At 42.6% G+C, this 12,567-nt stretch overlaps 1 protein-coding gene across 1 annotated transcript in view; it reads right to left on the bottom strand.

The window, feature by feature from the left end:
* Positions 1-3,237, bottom strand: part of LOC126336045 (neuroligin-2-like) — a 119,854-nt gene extending 116,617 nt beyond the window's left edge. Inside the window, exon 1 of the mRNA XM_049999525.1 lies at positions 3,045-3,237. Within this exon, the coding sequence (XP_049855482.1) occupies positions 3,045-3,237 (193 nt within the window). The remainder of the gene's footprint in view (positions 1-3,044) is intronic.
* Between the last annotated feature and the right edge of the window lie 9,330 nt (positions 3,238-12,567).

Genomic DNA, 12,567 nt, shown 5'->3' with positions numbered 1-12,567 from the left:
TTAACAATTGTCTCAGCGGCAAATTCAAATTACGGAACTCTGCAGACATGAATGCCGAACGTAAAACAAATGTGTAAAAATAAATATGCATCGGTGGTTCCGAACTCATTTTAATGAAAATAATTCGAATCATATTGGTCCTTTAAAAACAGTGCTCATAGCACGATCGTTATAACAAACTTATCTAGCTGATGTATGGAAGCCGGCCGCGGTGGCCGTGCGGTTCTGGCGCTGCAGTCCGGAACCGCGGGGCTGCTACGGTCGCAGGTTCGAATCCTGCCTCGGGCATGGGTGTGTGTGCTGTCCTTAGGTTAGTTAGGTTTAAGTAGTTCTAAGTTCTAGGGGACTTATGACCTCAGATGTTGAGTCCCATAGTGCTCAGAGCCATTTGAACCTTTTTTTGATGTATGGAGCCGAAATTAATTACGCACGAGTTGCGAAGAATATTGTTTCAGGTAACATACGTCAGTGCTGTGCGCGGCTGATATTCGGTGGTTTTAATGATCATTTTGCTGAAGGTAACTGTTTCCATCATAATTCATAATTGTATATGAACTGTGATTTAGTGACACTTACACAACTTTTACAGACAACACTTTAACACGACGTTAACTTGGAGTTCGTTAGCAACTTGATCAAATCTTTAGCCGGCAGAAAATTTATTTAGTAATTACTCAAAGTAATAAAATAAGATTATCATTTTCATTTACAAATTAGTTAAATTAAAACCACCGAATAACCCAGCGAACGCCACATGTTGCCTCTCTCATTACGCAAACTCCTCCCTTGTCCCATTGCAATGTACGACACTACTCCCTTTTCTCCAGCCTCCCCTAATACAGCCCAAACACGCACACGTGCCACACACACACACACACACATACGCACACACACACACAAACACACACACACACATCTCGAAAGTTGAAAATACCTAGAAGATGTACAATTAATTGCAGAAGTATTGAATAACTGCCTGAAAACTGCACCGGAGAAATACATCCTGTATTTAATAATCTTTATAAACATTTTGATATAATTTCGTCTCTCTATGCAATAAATACCGAAATCCTTTCCTCCACACAACTATGATCCATTTCGTCACCTAGCCCTCTACCGCCATCGACCTAACATCCATTAACAGAAATTTCTTTTTTCAGCTTGTCAGCTCCCTTACAGGGCTCAGACAGTTTCGTCACTGGACCTGTCGCCGGCTTAAAAAACCCTTTCCCAACTCACTTCACTCCATGCAGTCACGATACAGCATTTACTCATCAACCATCCACGTTTTAACTGGCGAGTCGTATGGAAACCTAAATAAAAACACACACACACACACACACACACACACACACACACACACACACACATGAAACAATCATAGAAATGAGCATCAAATGCAAGTAAAACAGATGACTTTCGTAAAAGATATATAATATCTCGAAAAACTAAAAATGATGTATCTGCAATGAATAAGGTTTTACAAATACCTTCTGTAAATGTCTTAGTTGTTGCTGCGCACACAGAGTAAATTTTCGGGAATTGCAATGTGTAAGTACAAAACGAAAGTGCGCTGAACAATCGCTTGTGAAATTTTGAGGCCGTGCGAAGATGAAACAAAAACTGTGAGTGTCTAGACGCACGTAAAGTGAAAATTAACTGTGAGGATGAAATCAGTTTACATGGAAATCGTAAACCTAAAACGATGGTATGAGGCTGCTTAAATTTGTGTTTCAAGAAAATGTTAGAATCCGTTATCTTGAACACAAATATTCATTTACTCGATTTCCAACGAACAATAATGACTTGTTAGAACAAAAATAGAAAATAATGGTCGAACACTATAGTATACCATGTACAAGACTTTGGGATTTAGCCGGATAATATTAAAATCCAGGCAGCTCATAGATAACGAAGAATTAATGTAGGTTAATTGTTCCAAAGAAGAAACAGCAACTAGCCACCATTAATATCGCTATTTATTTAGGAAAGTAGCGCCGTTACCGGTTTCGAACTGGCAAGTTCATCATTATGAGGCTGCTTAAATTTGTGTTTCGAGACAATGTTAGAATCCGTTATCTTGAATACAAATATTCATTTTACTCGATTTCCAACAAACAATATTGACTCGTTAGAACAAAAATAGAAAATAATGGTCGAACACTAGAATATACCGTGTACAAGACCTTGGGGTTTAGCTGGATAATATTAAAATCCAGGCAGCTCATAGATAACGAAGAATTATTGTAGGTTAATTGTTCCAAAGAAGAAACAGCAACTAGCCACTATTAATACCGCTATTTATTTAGGCAAGTAGCGCCGTTACCGGTTTCGAACTGGCAAGTTCATCATCAGACGGCTGTTCACTTGATTTTCAAGATACGCTTTACATTATCGTCCGTTTTCGACTTTCATTATTCGATAATGTAAAGTGTATCTTGAAAATCATGTGAACAGCCGTCTGATGATGAACTTTCCAGTTCGAAACCGGTAACGGCGCTATTTACGTAAATAAATAGCAGTATGAACACTGGCTGGTTGCTGTTTTCTTCTTTGTAAGAATTAACCTAAATTAATTGTACACAGCCACGGTCTCACCATGTCAGTTTTAGACAAAATAGCATTAGATAATGGAAAAGCTCAGAGTAACGTGTTATACACTCAGAATCATCTCTCATAGTGTTACCCTAAATATAAGTGCTATGAAAGGCCATTTACGTAAACTTCTACTTTAATAGTCTTATTTTTAAAGGCACAGGTGCAGCCACGTCCGTGGTTCCGAAACAATTTAGGAGGAACGAGAAAGTTTTTACCACTTGAGGTGAAAAGCGTGGTAAGACATCAAGCTGTCAAAACTTCTGAGAGCACGAGTTCGGCTCGCGACCTCGTTTTCCGAGGCAGCCCGGCCAGTACTCTAGTCGAGCAGGCGGGCGGATAAGTGGTCTACTTGTGAGAGTCAACATTGGGGAAGGCCGCTCGAGTACTGATGGGACATCTGTGCCGCTGACGGGAGGGGAAGGAGCCACTTTGCGTACGCCACTGACCTAGAACGCCGAGGCGGTAGTTGATTGTGACGACGACGACGCCGCCGTAGCTGGCGAGGACGCTGCCGTCGTAAGGGTTTCCGGAACTCCACTCGTAGGAGTCGCCGTGGACGTACACCATGACGGGGTAGCGCGACGCGCCGCCGCTCTCCCGTGCGCCCACTGCGAACAGACGGCGAGAGGTGAGTGACATCCCAGGCTGCATTTCCAAACAAATTATGTCGTCTCTACATGCACCACCAAAAAGCTACTGCAAAGCTTGGTTTTGATGGATCTAATGTTGACGATTTCATCACCACTTTTGCGTATGTCAGGTGCAGATAATATTGTTCGAAAATACTTCCGGCAAAATATTTAAAGCAGCTTTTTTGGTGGTACATACGAAGTGTTTCAGGAGAAACGTTAAATACGAGGGTAGTCCCAAAAGTAAGGTCTCCTATTTATGCTTATCCATTACGGATATTTTAGAACCGTGACTGTATATTAAATGTAAATAAGTTATACACAACTGCCACCAGTCAATTTTTTTTTCAATATTAATGCTTTATTACATGAACCGGTTTTTGAACCCTTTCAGGTTCATCTTCAGATGATTTCGGGAGGATCCGGGAAGTTACATCATTACTGGTAGTAGCACAATGCTGGGTGCTAGTTCTATGGCAGATGGATGGGTCAAACTTTAATGTATCGCCAGGCCTAGCTTATCTGTCGATATGGATGTCAGTTCAGTTCTTACTTACTGCTACTACCAGTAATGATGTAACTTCCCGGATCCTCCCGAAATCATCTGAAGATGAACCTGAAAGGGCTCGAAAACCGGTTCAGGTAATAAAGCATTATTATTGAAAAAATACGGTCGCAGGTTCGAATCCTGCCTCGGGCATGGATGTATGTGATGTCCCTAGGTTAGTTAGGTTTAAGTAGTTCTAACTTCTAGGGGACTGATGACCTCAGATGTTAAGCCCCATAGTGCTCAGAGCCATTTGAACCTGTTTATTTCTACAATGGTTTACATCCATTTACAGATTGAACATTTAGCTATTTTTCGACAAAATCACCATTTCTGTCGATGCATTTTTGTAGACGCTGTGGCAGTTTTTGTATGTCCATGTCATACCAGCTCGCCGCCATGCTGTTCAAATGGTTTAAATGGCTCGGAGCACTATGAGACTTAACATCTGTGGTCATCAGTCCCCTAGAACTTAGAACTACTTAAACCTAACTAACCTAAGGACATCACACACATCCATGCCCGAGGCAGGATTCGAACCTGCGACCGTAGCGGTCACGCGGTTCCAGACTGAAGCGCCTAGAACCGCACGGCCACACCGGCCAGCCATGCTGTTCAGAAAGTTATGAACCTCTTCATTCACCTCGTCGTCAGAGCTGAATCGCTTTCCGGCCAAATTTTCATTTAACCTAGGAAACAGATTATAGTCACTGGGCGTCAAGTCAGGCCTAAGGGTGGATGGGTGATTATGTTCCACTGAAACATTTGCAGGAGAGCAACGGTTTGCTGAGCGAAATGTGGGCGAGCGTTGTCATGGGAATGTCTACGCCCTTCCTCAACATTCCTCTTCTCCGGTTTTCAATTGTTTTTTCGGGGTCTCACAGTACCTGTCAGCGTTAACTGTGGTCCCAGCGATTCAGCTCCGACGACGAGGTGAAAGAAGAGGGTCATAACTTTCTGAACAACATGGCTGCGAACTGGTATGGCATTGGCATATAATAAATGCATTGACAGAAATGGTGATTATGTCGAAAAATAGCTAAATGTTCAAGCTGTAAACTGATGTAAACAGTTGCAGAAATAAACAGGTCTTTGTACTTATAAAAAAATAGGATTACTCTCGTATTTTAGAGTTTAGGACTAAAGCGAGTGTTTCATCTAAGTAGGGGTGTCCAAACCGGGAGCAGCCCAGATCAAGCACCAGTGCAGTTCAAGAAGTGAGAATCTATCATTAGATCAGTAAAGGAATTCATAAAATTCTCTTTATCTGAGGTTATGGAAAAGTCAATAACTTCAGTTTGGATCTAGCGCCACACAAACCTGTTCTCTCATTGGTCCATACCGGGTATTTTTTATTTTTCCTCAGTGTGTATTGTTAGTGTTAAGCATATAATGTGCGCGCCAAAAATACTCGTCCACTTCCAACATGGCCCAGGTAAACTAAAAGGTTGGACACGCCTGACACAGAGGGTAGTGAACCTGTACTCTAGACTAGTGACTGATATAAGAACCACTTGAATGAATATGCACTAGAGACTGCCATGAGCAGTTTCAACCATATTCTACAGTATTTGTTTTTGTTAGATACGAAATTTTTAATATATCATTAGTTCTTCATGTACAGAATTTTATGTTGAGTGAAATTCAGTATATTTTTAGAACTGTTTTTATTGCATGTGGACTTAAGCCACACTTGGTCGTTCGTGCACCATCCTGCATGCTGAAACACAAAAAAGTACTTTTACCATGCAAGACGTGATAATTGCAAATGTACTCAGTTCCTTTGATGTCGAACCCTTTTTATCAGTCTTTAAAAGAGTAATTTCTGTTAATTTACAGAGGCTCCTTTTTCCAAATATATTTCATTTGTAACGGGTTTTCGATAATAAAACTTCTTAATTTGACTACATTTATTGATTATTGGTGTGTAGTGAAGTAATGATAGAATAGATACATCGTTAGATACAGTACTGAGAAGATTTTCTCGAATGCAGCGCTGTTAAATTTCAATAGAATATTTGTTTGTTGCTAAAATGTTGTACCTTGTAACATATTTTCATATTAGTAGAAACCTAAATTTTAAGGAGTAATATACGTAATTTCAGAAAGGTACCGGAGATAAAATTTGAGCTAAGGCCAGAGTTTAAACCCAGGTCTGCTGCTTATAAGGCAAATATGTTATCCTCTGCACTAACTGGTTATTGTAGGCGACACAGTAGCACCAACTACCTTAGCTGAGTGCTCTCCCTAACACAAAATTTCAGTCACACCTCAGCTCACTTTTCCCTTGTTAAATTGACAGTATTGTCGGAGCTATTCTATATCGAAACACCACCCCATCTTTGTACGTAATGAGGAAATCCTTCCTGTGCCAATGGTGTGGGTACTGATTTGATGTAACTCTATTTTTCCGGTGGCGTATTGAGTTTCAGTTTCATCTTTGATAAGGATAGTGCCAAGGCACTAGGGGAAAATGGGATCAAGTGCTAGCTGAAGTTTGTTTTAGGGAGGGCGTTGGATTGGAGTAGTCCATGTAACTGCATCACCCATATAGTACAAAGACACGTCAAGGAAACATGCTATACCTTTCCAGCGACACTAACATGACTGGAAGCTCATGAGACGAGGTGGAGCAGTCAATAACACATCCGCCTAATAAACAGGGGACCTGGTTCAAGTCCCAACCTTGATACAAATTTCAATTCCTTGTATGAGCTTCTCGCATTAGCGGAGATAAGGATAAGACTCAATAAGTATCCAGGAAAATATAATTATTTAAAAAGTGAATACCACTGTTTAAAATGCAATATGAAAGTATACTGGCTCAAAAACTTTGCTTCCGCCACCTTGCAATAGATGTCAGTAGAGACAATTGGTGTTTCAGGTGACCGGCTTGTCATACAATACGAGCCCAATTCTCGTCATTAACGGAAGTTTCAATTTTATGCTTTAACATGAAGAAATCAGCGACTGATGCCCATAAAATGCTGCGTAAATCCCACGGTGAGCCACCTGCTAGTCAAAAAATATGCAGAGAATGGTTACAAAGCTTCAAGAAACGATGCTTTTCACATCGAAGATCGTCATGCCGGTGGAAGAGAGAAATATTTCGCAGCTACTGAAACCGACGGAAACAATCACAGATCACTGTCGAAAGCAATTTACGCTTTCAACCTAGCACTAAAAGACAAACGTTTATAATAATACAGCGATAGATATGAAAGGTGATTTTCCAACAGGACTGTGCTCGACCCATTCGCACAACCTGTCAAAACATACTTGGAAGCCGGCCAGAGTGGCCGAGTAGTTCTAGGCGCTTCTGTCTGGAACTGCGCGACCACTACGGTCACAGGTTCGAATCCTGCTTTGGGCATGGATGTGTGTGATGTCCTTTGGTTAGTTACGTTTAAGTAGTTCTAAGTTCTAGGGGACTGATGACCTCAGAAATTAGGTCCCATAGTGCTCAGAGCCCTTTTTTTTTTGCACAGAACCATTTTTTAACCATACTTGGAAATGTTGGAATGGGAAGTCGTTTCCTACCAGCCGTATTCTTCCTCTGGCTACCACCTTTTCGATTAATCGGTATATACCTCAACATACAGTTAATTATCATGAAGTTACTAATGATTGGCGTTGATTAGACTGGATAACTGTCTCATGATCTGTCCACTACTGTAGTACCTAACTTCAAAAAATCATAACACTTGTCATTTCAAATGTATTATGTGAGTATATGATCTTGACGCGTTATACTGTCGGGTTGAGGCACAATTGGTGTTTTCCACAAAAGGTTATGACTTCAAAATGGTTCAAATGGCTCTGAGCACTATGGGACTAAGCCGGCCGCGGTGGTCTCGCGGTTCTAGGCGCGCAGTCCGGAACCGTGCGACTGCTACGGTCGCAGGTTCGAATCCTACCTCGGGCATGGATGTGTGTGATGTCCTTAGGTTAGTAAGGTTTAAGTAGTTCTACGTTCTAGGGGGCTAATGACCACAGCAGTTGAGTCCCATAGTGCTCAGAGCCATTTGAACCTTTTTTTAACTATGGGACTAAACATCTGATGTCATCAGTCCCCTAGAACTTAGAACTTCTTAAACCTAACTAACCTAAGGATATCACACACATCCATGCCCGAGGCAGGATACGAACCTGCGATCGCGTGGTTCCAGAGTGAAGCACCTAGAACGACTAGACCACACCGGTCGGCGTTATGTCTTCAGTAAATATATAGAATTCAACACGGGTAGATGCCTTGATAGGCCCTTCAGGGGTGCAGTAGTTGGAACTAAATGTTATTTACTCGAAAGCTGCTCAAGAATTTGTGTTCAGTTCAAGATGATTGTTCTATGACTAATGCAGTAGAGCAGTAGAACTCACCAGAAACTGAAATCCATGGTAATAATAAAAGCGGTCCCGTCGATCAGCATCACGCATCTAGTGGCTGCTCTGTAAAGCACACATAAATCTGTCGCAGAGGATTTATCGAACCACGTTCACACTATTTCTGTAATATTCCACCCTCGAACAGCGCGAAAAAGAACATCTATATCTTTCCCTGAAAGCCCTGATTTCCTTATTTTATTGTGATGATCATTTCTCCCTAAGGTGGGCGGCGGCGGCGATTTAAACCAAATTTAGTACACATATAGTTGTTTGGGGGGGGGGGGGAGTACGACCACCTACCTGTCGTAGTACAGAAGATGAACACAGCGATGCGTGAGAAACTGCCGCCTCATGGACGACATTTTAATTTATTACTTCGTTGATAGTAGCCATAAATGCAGCTGAATGTGCCTACACGCATATGTCATTATGCAACATGCAGTTCGAGAGACATGGCGTGATGCGTGAAAAAATGCATTTATTCTTCACTACTAAATCATTCCTACTGTCGACTCAAATTAAGGAAATCCTTAGCACCTACATCTACTGCTTTGACACATTTCAACTACGAACCGCAAACGGCTGCAAGCGAAAACAGTAGCCGTCTGGTGACCTAGGAAGAGGCGTTACCGTAGAGATGTTTACAAAATCGCATTGTAGACATGCGAAGCAGCTGCGTCCTGTATACAGAAAATACACGGGATCATCTTACACCGCTTCTACAGCAGAAATACGAATATAGAATGTTGGAGAAATGAATACACCGGCCATGCCAGGTTTGTCAGCTAGTATAAGGCATACTCTGAGACTGATAGTATGTTATTATACAATAATCAAGACGTGGGTTTTGGTGTCGGCGTAAATTTGTAAATTAATTAACCAATTTCAACAGCTGATTTTACATAAGAAAATGTGAGATAAAATTTATAATTGGCCGTAAAAGTGAATTCTATTTGGTTCCAAATGGCGAATGGCAACTCACTGAAAATTTCTCTACTTTAGTCTAGTTAGTACTCATAGTTTTAAAATCACCAGTCTTTGCCACAGTGCGCTTCAGTAAAAGAGGAAGAAATATTTATCCATCCCAAAATTCAGGTTACAGAGGGAAAAAAAAGACTTTTCCATGCGCTCATTAAACAACATAAGCCCAGGCGCTACAGTCTGGAACCCAACGACCGCTACGGTCGCAGGTTCGAATCCTTCCTCGGGCATGGATGTGTGTGATGTCCTTAGGTTAGTTAGGTTTAATTAGTTCTAAGTTCTAGGCTACTGATGACCTCAGAAGTTACGTTGCATAGTGCTCAGAGCCATTTGAACCATTTTTTGAACCAACATAAGCATAAACAGTCTAGTGCCGCTGGTTATGTAACTGAGCGTTTATGTCACGACTACCCGCAACTCCCGTCCTATTCAACAACAAAAAAGTTAGATTTCACAATTCAATAAATGATATATGTAATGGTTGGACGCTACCTTTACCTTACAAACATTAGCTATAACATCTGTTATTAAGTTTACTATGGTCATTAGTATACTTAATCATTGCTGATTCTTTAATTCCGATACTCTATTTTCACTTTCCTTGTCAAGTAGACCATATGACTTCGCTTTCACCGTTCAGTCAAGGGCTAAGTTTTAAGTAACATTGTGCTGTTGTTCACCTAGTGTGGACACACCGCCATTTGACGGTGAGGTCACCTAGTGTTCCGTTACATTTGGCTTATGGCCTTTTTGAAAATAGCCTAAGTCATTTCAGGTGGGGCGAAGCACAGGTCGTACTACTTACAGCGGAACTGTGCCCCTAGAAAGAGCACTGGACTTCAAACCGACATCCAGGCCTGAACTATTTTACCACTCACCACGCACCTGTGACGCGATTTGTCTAATGATCCCTCAATCTTAATGGCTTTCCTTTATGTATTTCTAGGTGTGTCTTTTTAGTACCATATAGTAGTACATATATTCTATCACTGTATGCAACCCTACTTGCTTTGGATACACATTTCACGCTATCAATTTTTACTACTTTCCCCACTTCAATGTTTTCTGTCGATGGCGCGTATCTCACCTGCCTACAGCCAACGTCACACGTCCGTAGGGACAGGCAGTTTCCATACATGGCCGGTGAGGAGAGAGCCCCGCACATGTGGCCCCAGTTTTTACGACAGCCAGGCACTGCCACTGCAGTCTGCGGCACTTTTAAATTATTCACACGAACGTTTGCCTGGCCCGCAAATCGCTCGCTGCCGCCGCAGTGAACTGGCGGGGTAGTAACTCTAAACGGCCGCCGCCAAGCAGCCATGCATTATGCACACGGCGCCGCCGCGACTTGCGTAGCCCTCCATCCCTAGCCGTCCGTGCTCCTTCCTCTTTGCAACAACATCCCTTGGAGCCTATTTTCTTGAGTCGGACAAATGGTACAAGGCTGTTCAGCAGGTAATTTAGGTAAACTAGGACTGTGATCCCGGCAGCAAGTAAACTCAGATAATGTGGAATAGTTATCGTAGGATATACAGGGTGAGTCACCTAACGTTACCGCTAGCTATATTTCGTAAACCTCATCAAATACTGACGAACCGGTTCCACAGACCGAACGTGAGGAGAGGGGCTAAGTGTAATTGTTTAATACAAACCATACAAAAATGGGAAGTATTTTTTAAACACAAACCTACGTTTTTTTTAATGGAACCACGTTAGTTTTGTTAGCACATCTGAACATATAAACAAATACGTAATCAGTGCCGCTTGTTGCATTGTAAAATGTTAATTACATCCGGAGATATTGTAACCTAAATTAGACGCTTGAAACCTCCGACGTTCAGTTGCGTGTTTTAACAAACACAGGCCACGGTCGGCGAGCAGCATCTGCAGGGACATGTTTACGATGACGACCGTGTCTACGAGTGTGGCTGTAGTGCACTGTTGTGGTTTGGTCTAGCTGTCGCAGTGTCCGCATGTAGCGCTTGCTGCTATTGTTATTCTGCATTCGTCTCCGCACGCAGACCAAGTATAGTACACCGTGTTACCAGACGTCTGTGATAGTGTAGTGGTGTAGGAACTACGACCATGGTGTTTTCGAACTCTAAAAAGGCGGAGATGATACTCATCTATGGCGAGTGTCGACGAAATGCAGCTGAAGCCTGCAGGGTGTATCCAGAACGGTACCCGGACAGAGGGCATCCAACTTGCCGCACACTGCAAAACATCTACCGCCAACTGTATGCAACAGGTATGGTCGTAGCACGCAAACGGGTCCGTAACAGGCCCGTCACAGGAGAAGAGGGTTGCAGTTGGTGTGTTAGCTGCTGTTGCCATGAACCCACACATGAGTGCACGGGACATTGCGAGAGCCGGTGGACTGAGTCAAAGTAGTTTCATGCGCATACTGTATCGTCACCGCTTTCACCCGTTTCATGTGTCGCTACATCAGCAATTACATGGTGATGACTTTAATCATCGAGTGCAATTCTGTCAATGGGCATTAACAGAGAATGCGTTGCAGTTCTACCTGTTTACCGATGAAGCGGGTTTCACAAACCACGGGGCATCGAATCTACGGAACATGCATTACTGGTCCGTGAACAGTCCTCACTGGCTCAGACAGGTAGAGCGACAGCGACCGTGGACTGTAAATGTATGGGGCGGAATCATTGGCGACCACCTCATTGGTCCTCACTTCATTGCTGCGACCCAAACAGCTGCAACATACATCGCGTTTCTACAGAACGATCTGCCAACGTTGCTCCAAAATGTCCCACTGGAAACGCGTCAACATATGTGGTATCATCATGATGGTGCATCTGCACATTCTGCAATTAATACTAGGCTAACCCTTGACAGGATATTCGACGGGCATTAAATAGGACGTGGAGGATGCATAAATTGGCCAGCCCGTTCTCATGATCTTACACTTCTGGACTTCTTTCTGTGGGGTACGTTAAAGGAGAATGTGTACCGTGATGTGCCTACAACCCCAGACGATATGAAACAACGTATTGTGGCCGCCTGCGGCGACATTACACCAGATGTACTGGGGCGTGTACGACATTCATTACGCCAGAGATTGCAATTGTGTGCAGCAAATGATTGTCTCTACATTGAACATCTATTGGCCTGACATGTCGTGACACACTCTATTCCACTCCGTAACTGAAAACGGAATGGTAATGTATATGTGCGTCAGTGAAAAAGACCAATAAAAAGGTGTTAGCATGTGGACGTAATGTGCTGTTCCAGTCTCTTCTGTACCTAAGGTCCATCACCGTTCACTTTGGATCCCTACGTAATTCGGTGCTCTCCGATACACACGGTCGAACAGCGGAGGAGTGGTACTCAAGCGTCAACTGCAGGTTGCAATATCTCCGGATGTAATTAACATTTTACAATGCAACAAACGGCACTGATTACGTA

The sequence above is a fragment of the Schistocerca gregaria genome, chromosome 2, assembly GCF_023897955.1.
Source record: "Schistocerca gregaria isolate iqSchGreg1 chromosome 2, iqSchGreg1.2, whole genome shotgun sequence".
NCBI lineage: Eukaryota > Metazoa > Arthropoda > Insecta > Orthoptera > Acrididae > Schistocerca > Schistocerca gregaria.
The sequence above is the reverse complement of the archived record's forward strand: the minus strand, read 5'-3'. Positions and strand labels throughout refer to the sequence as shown.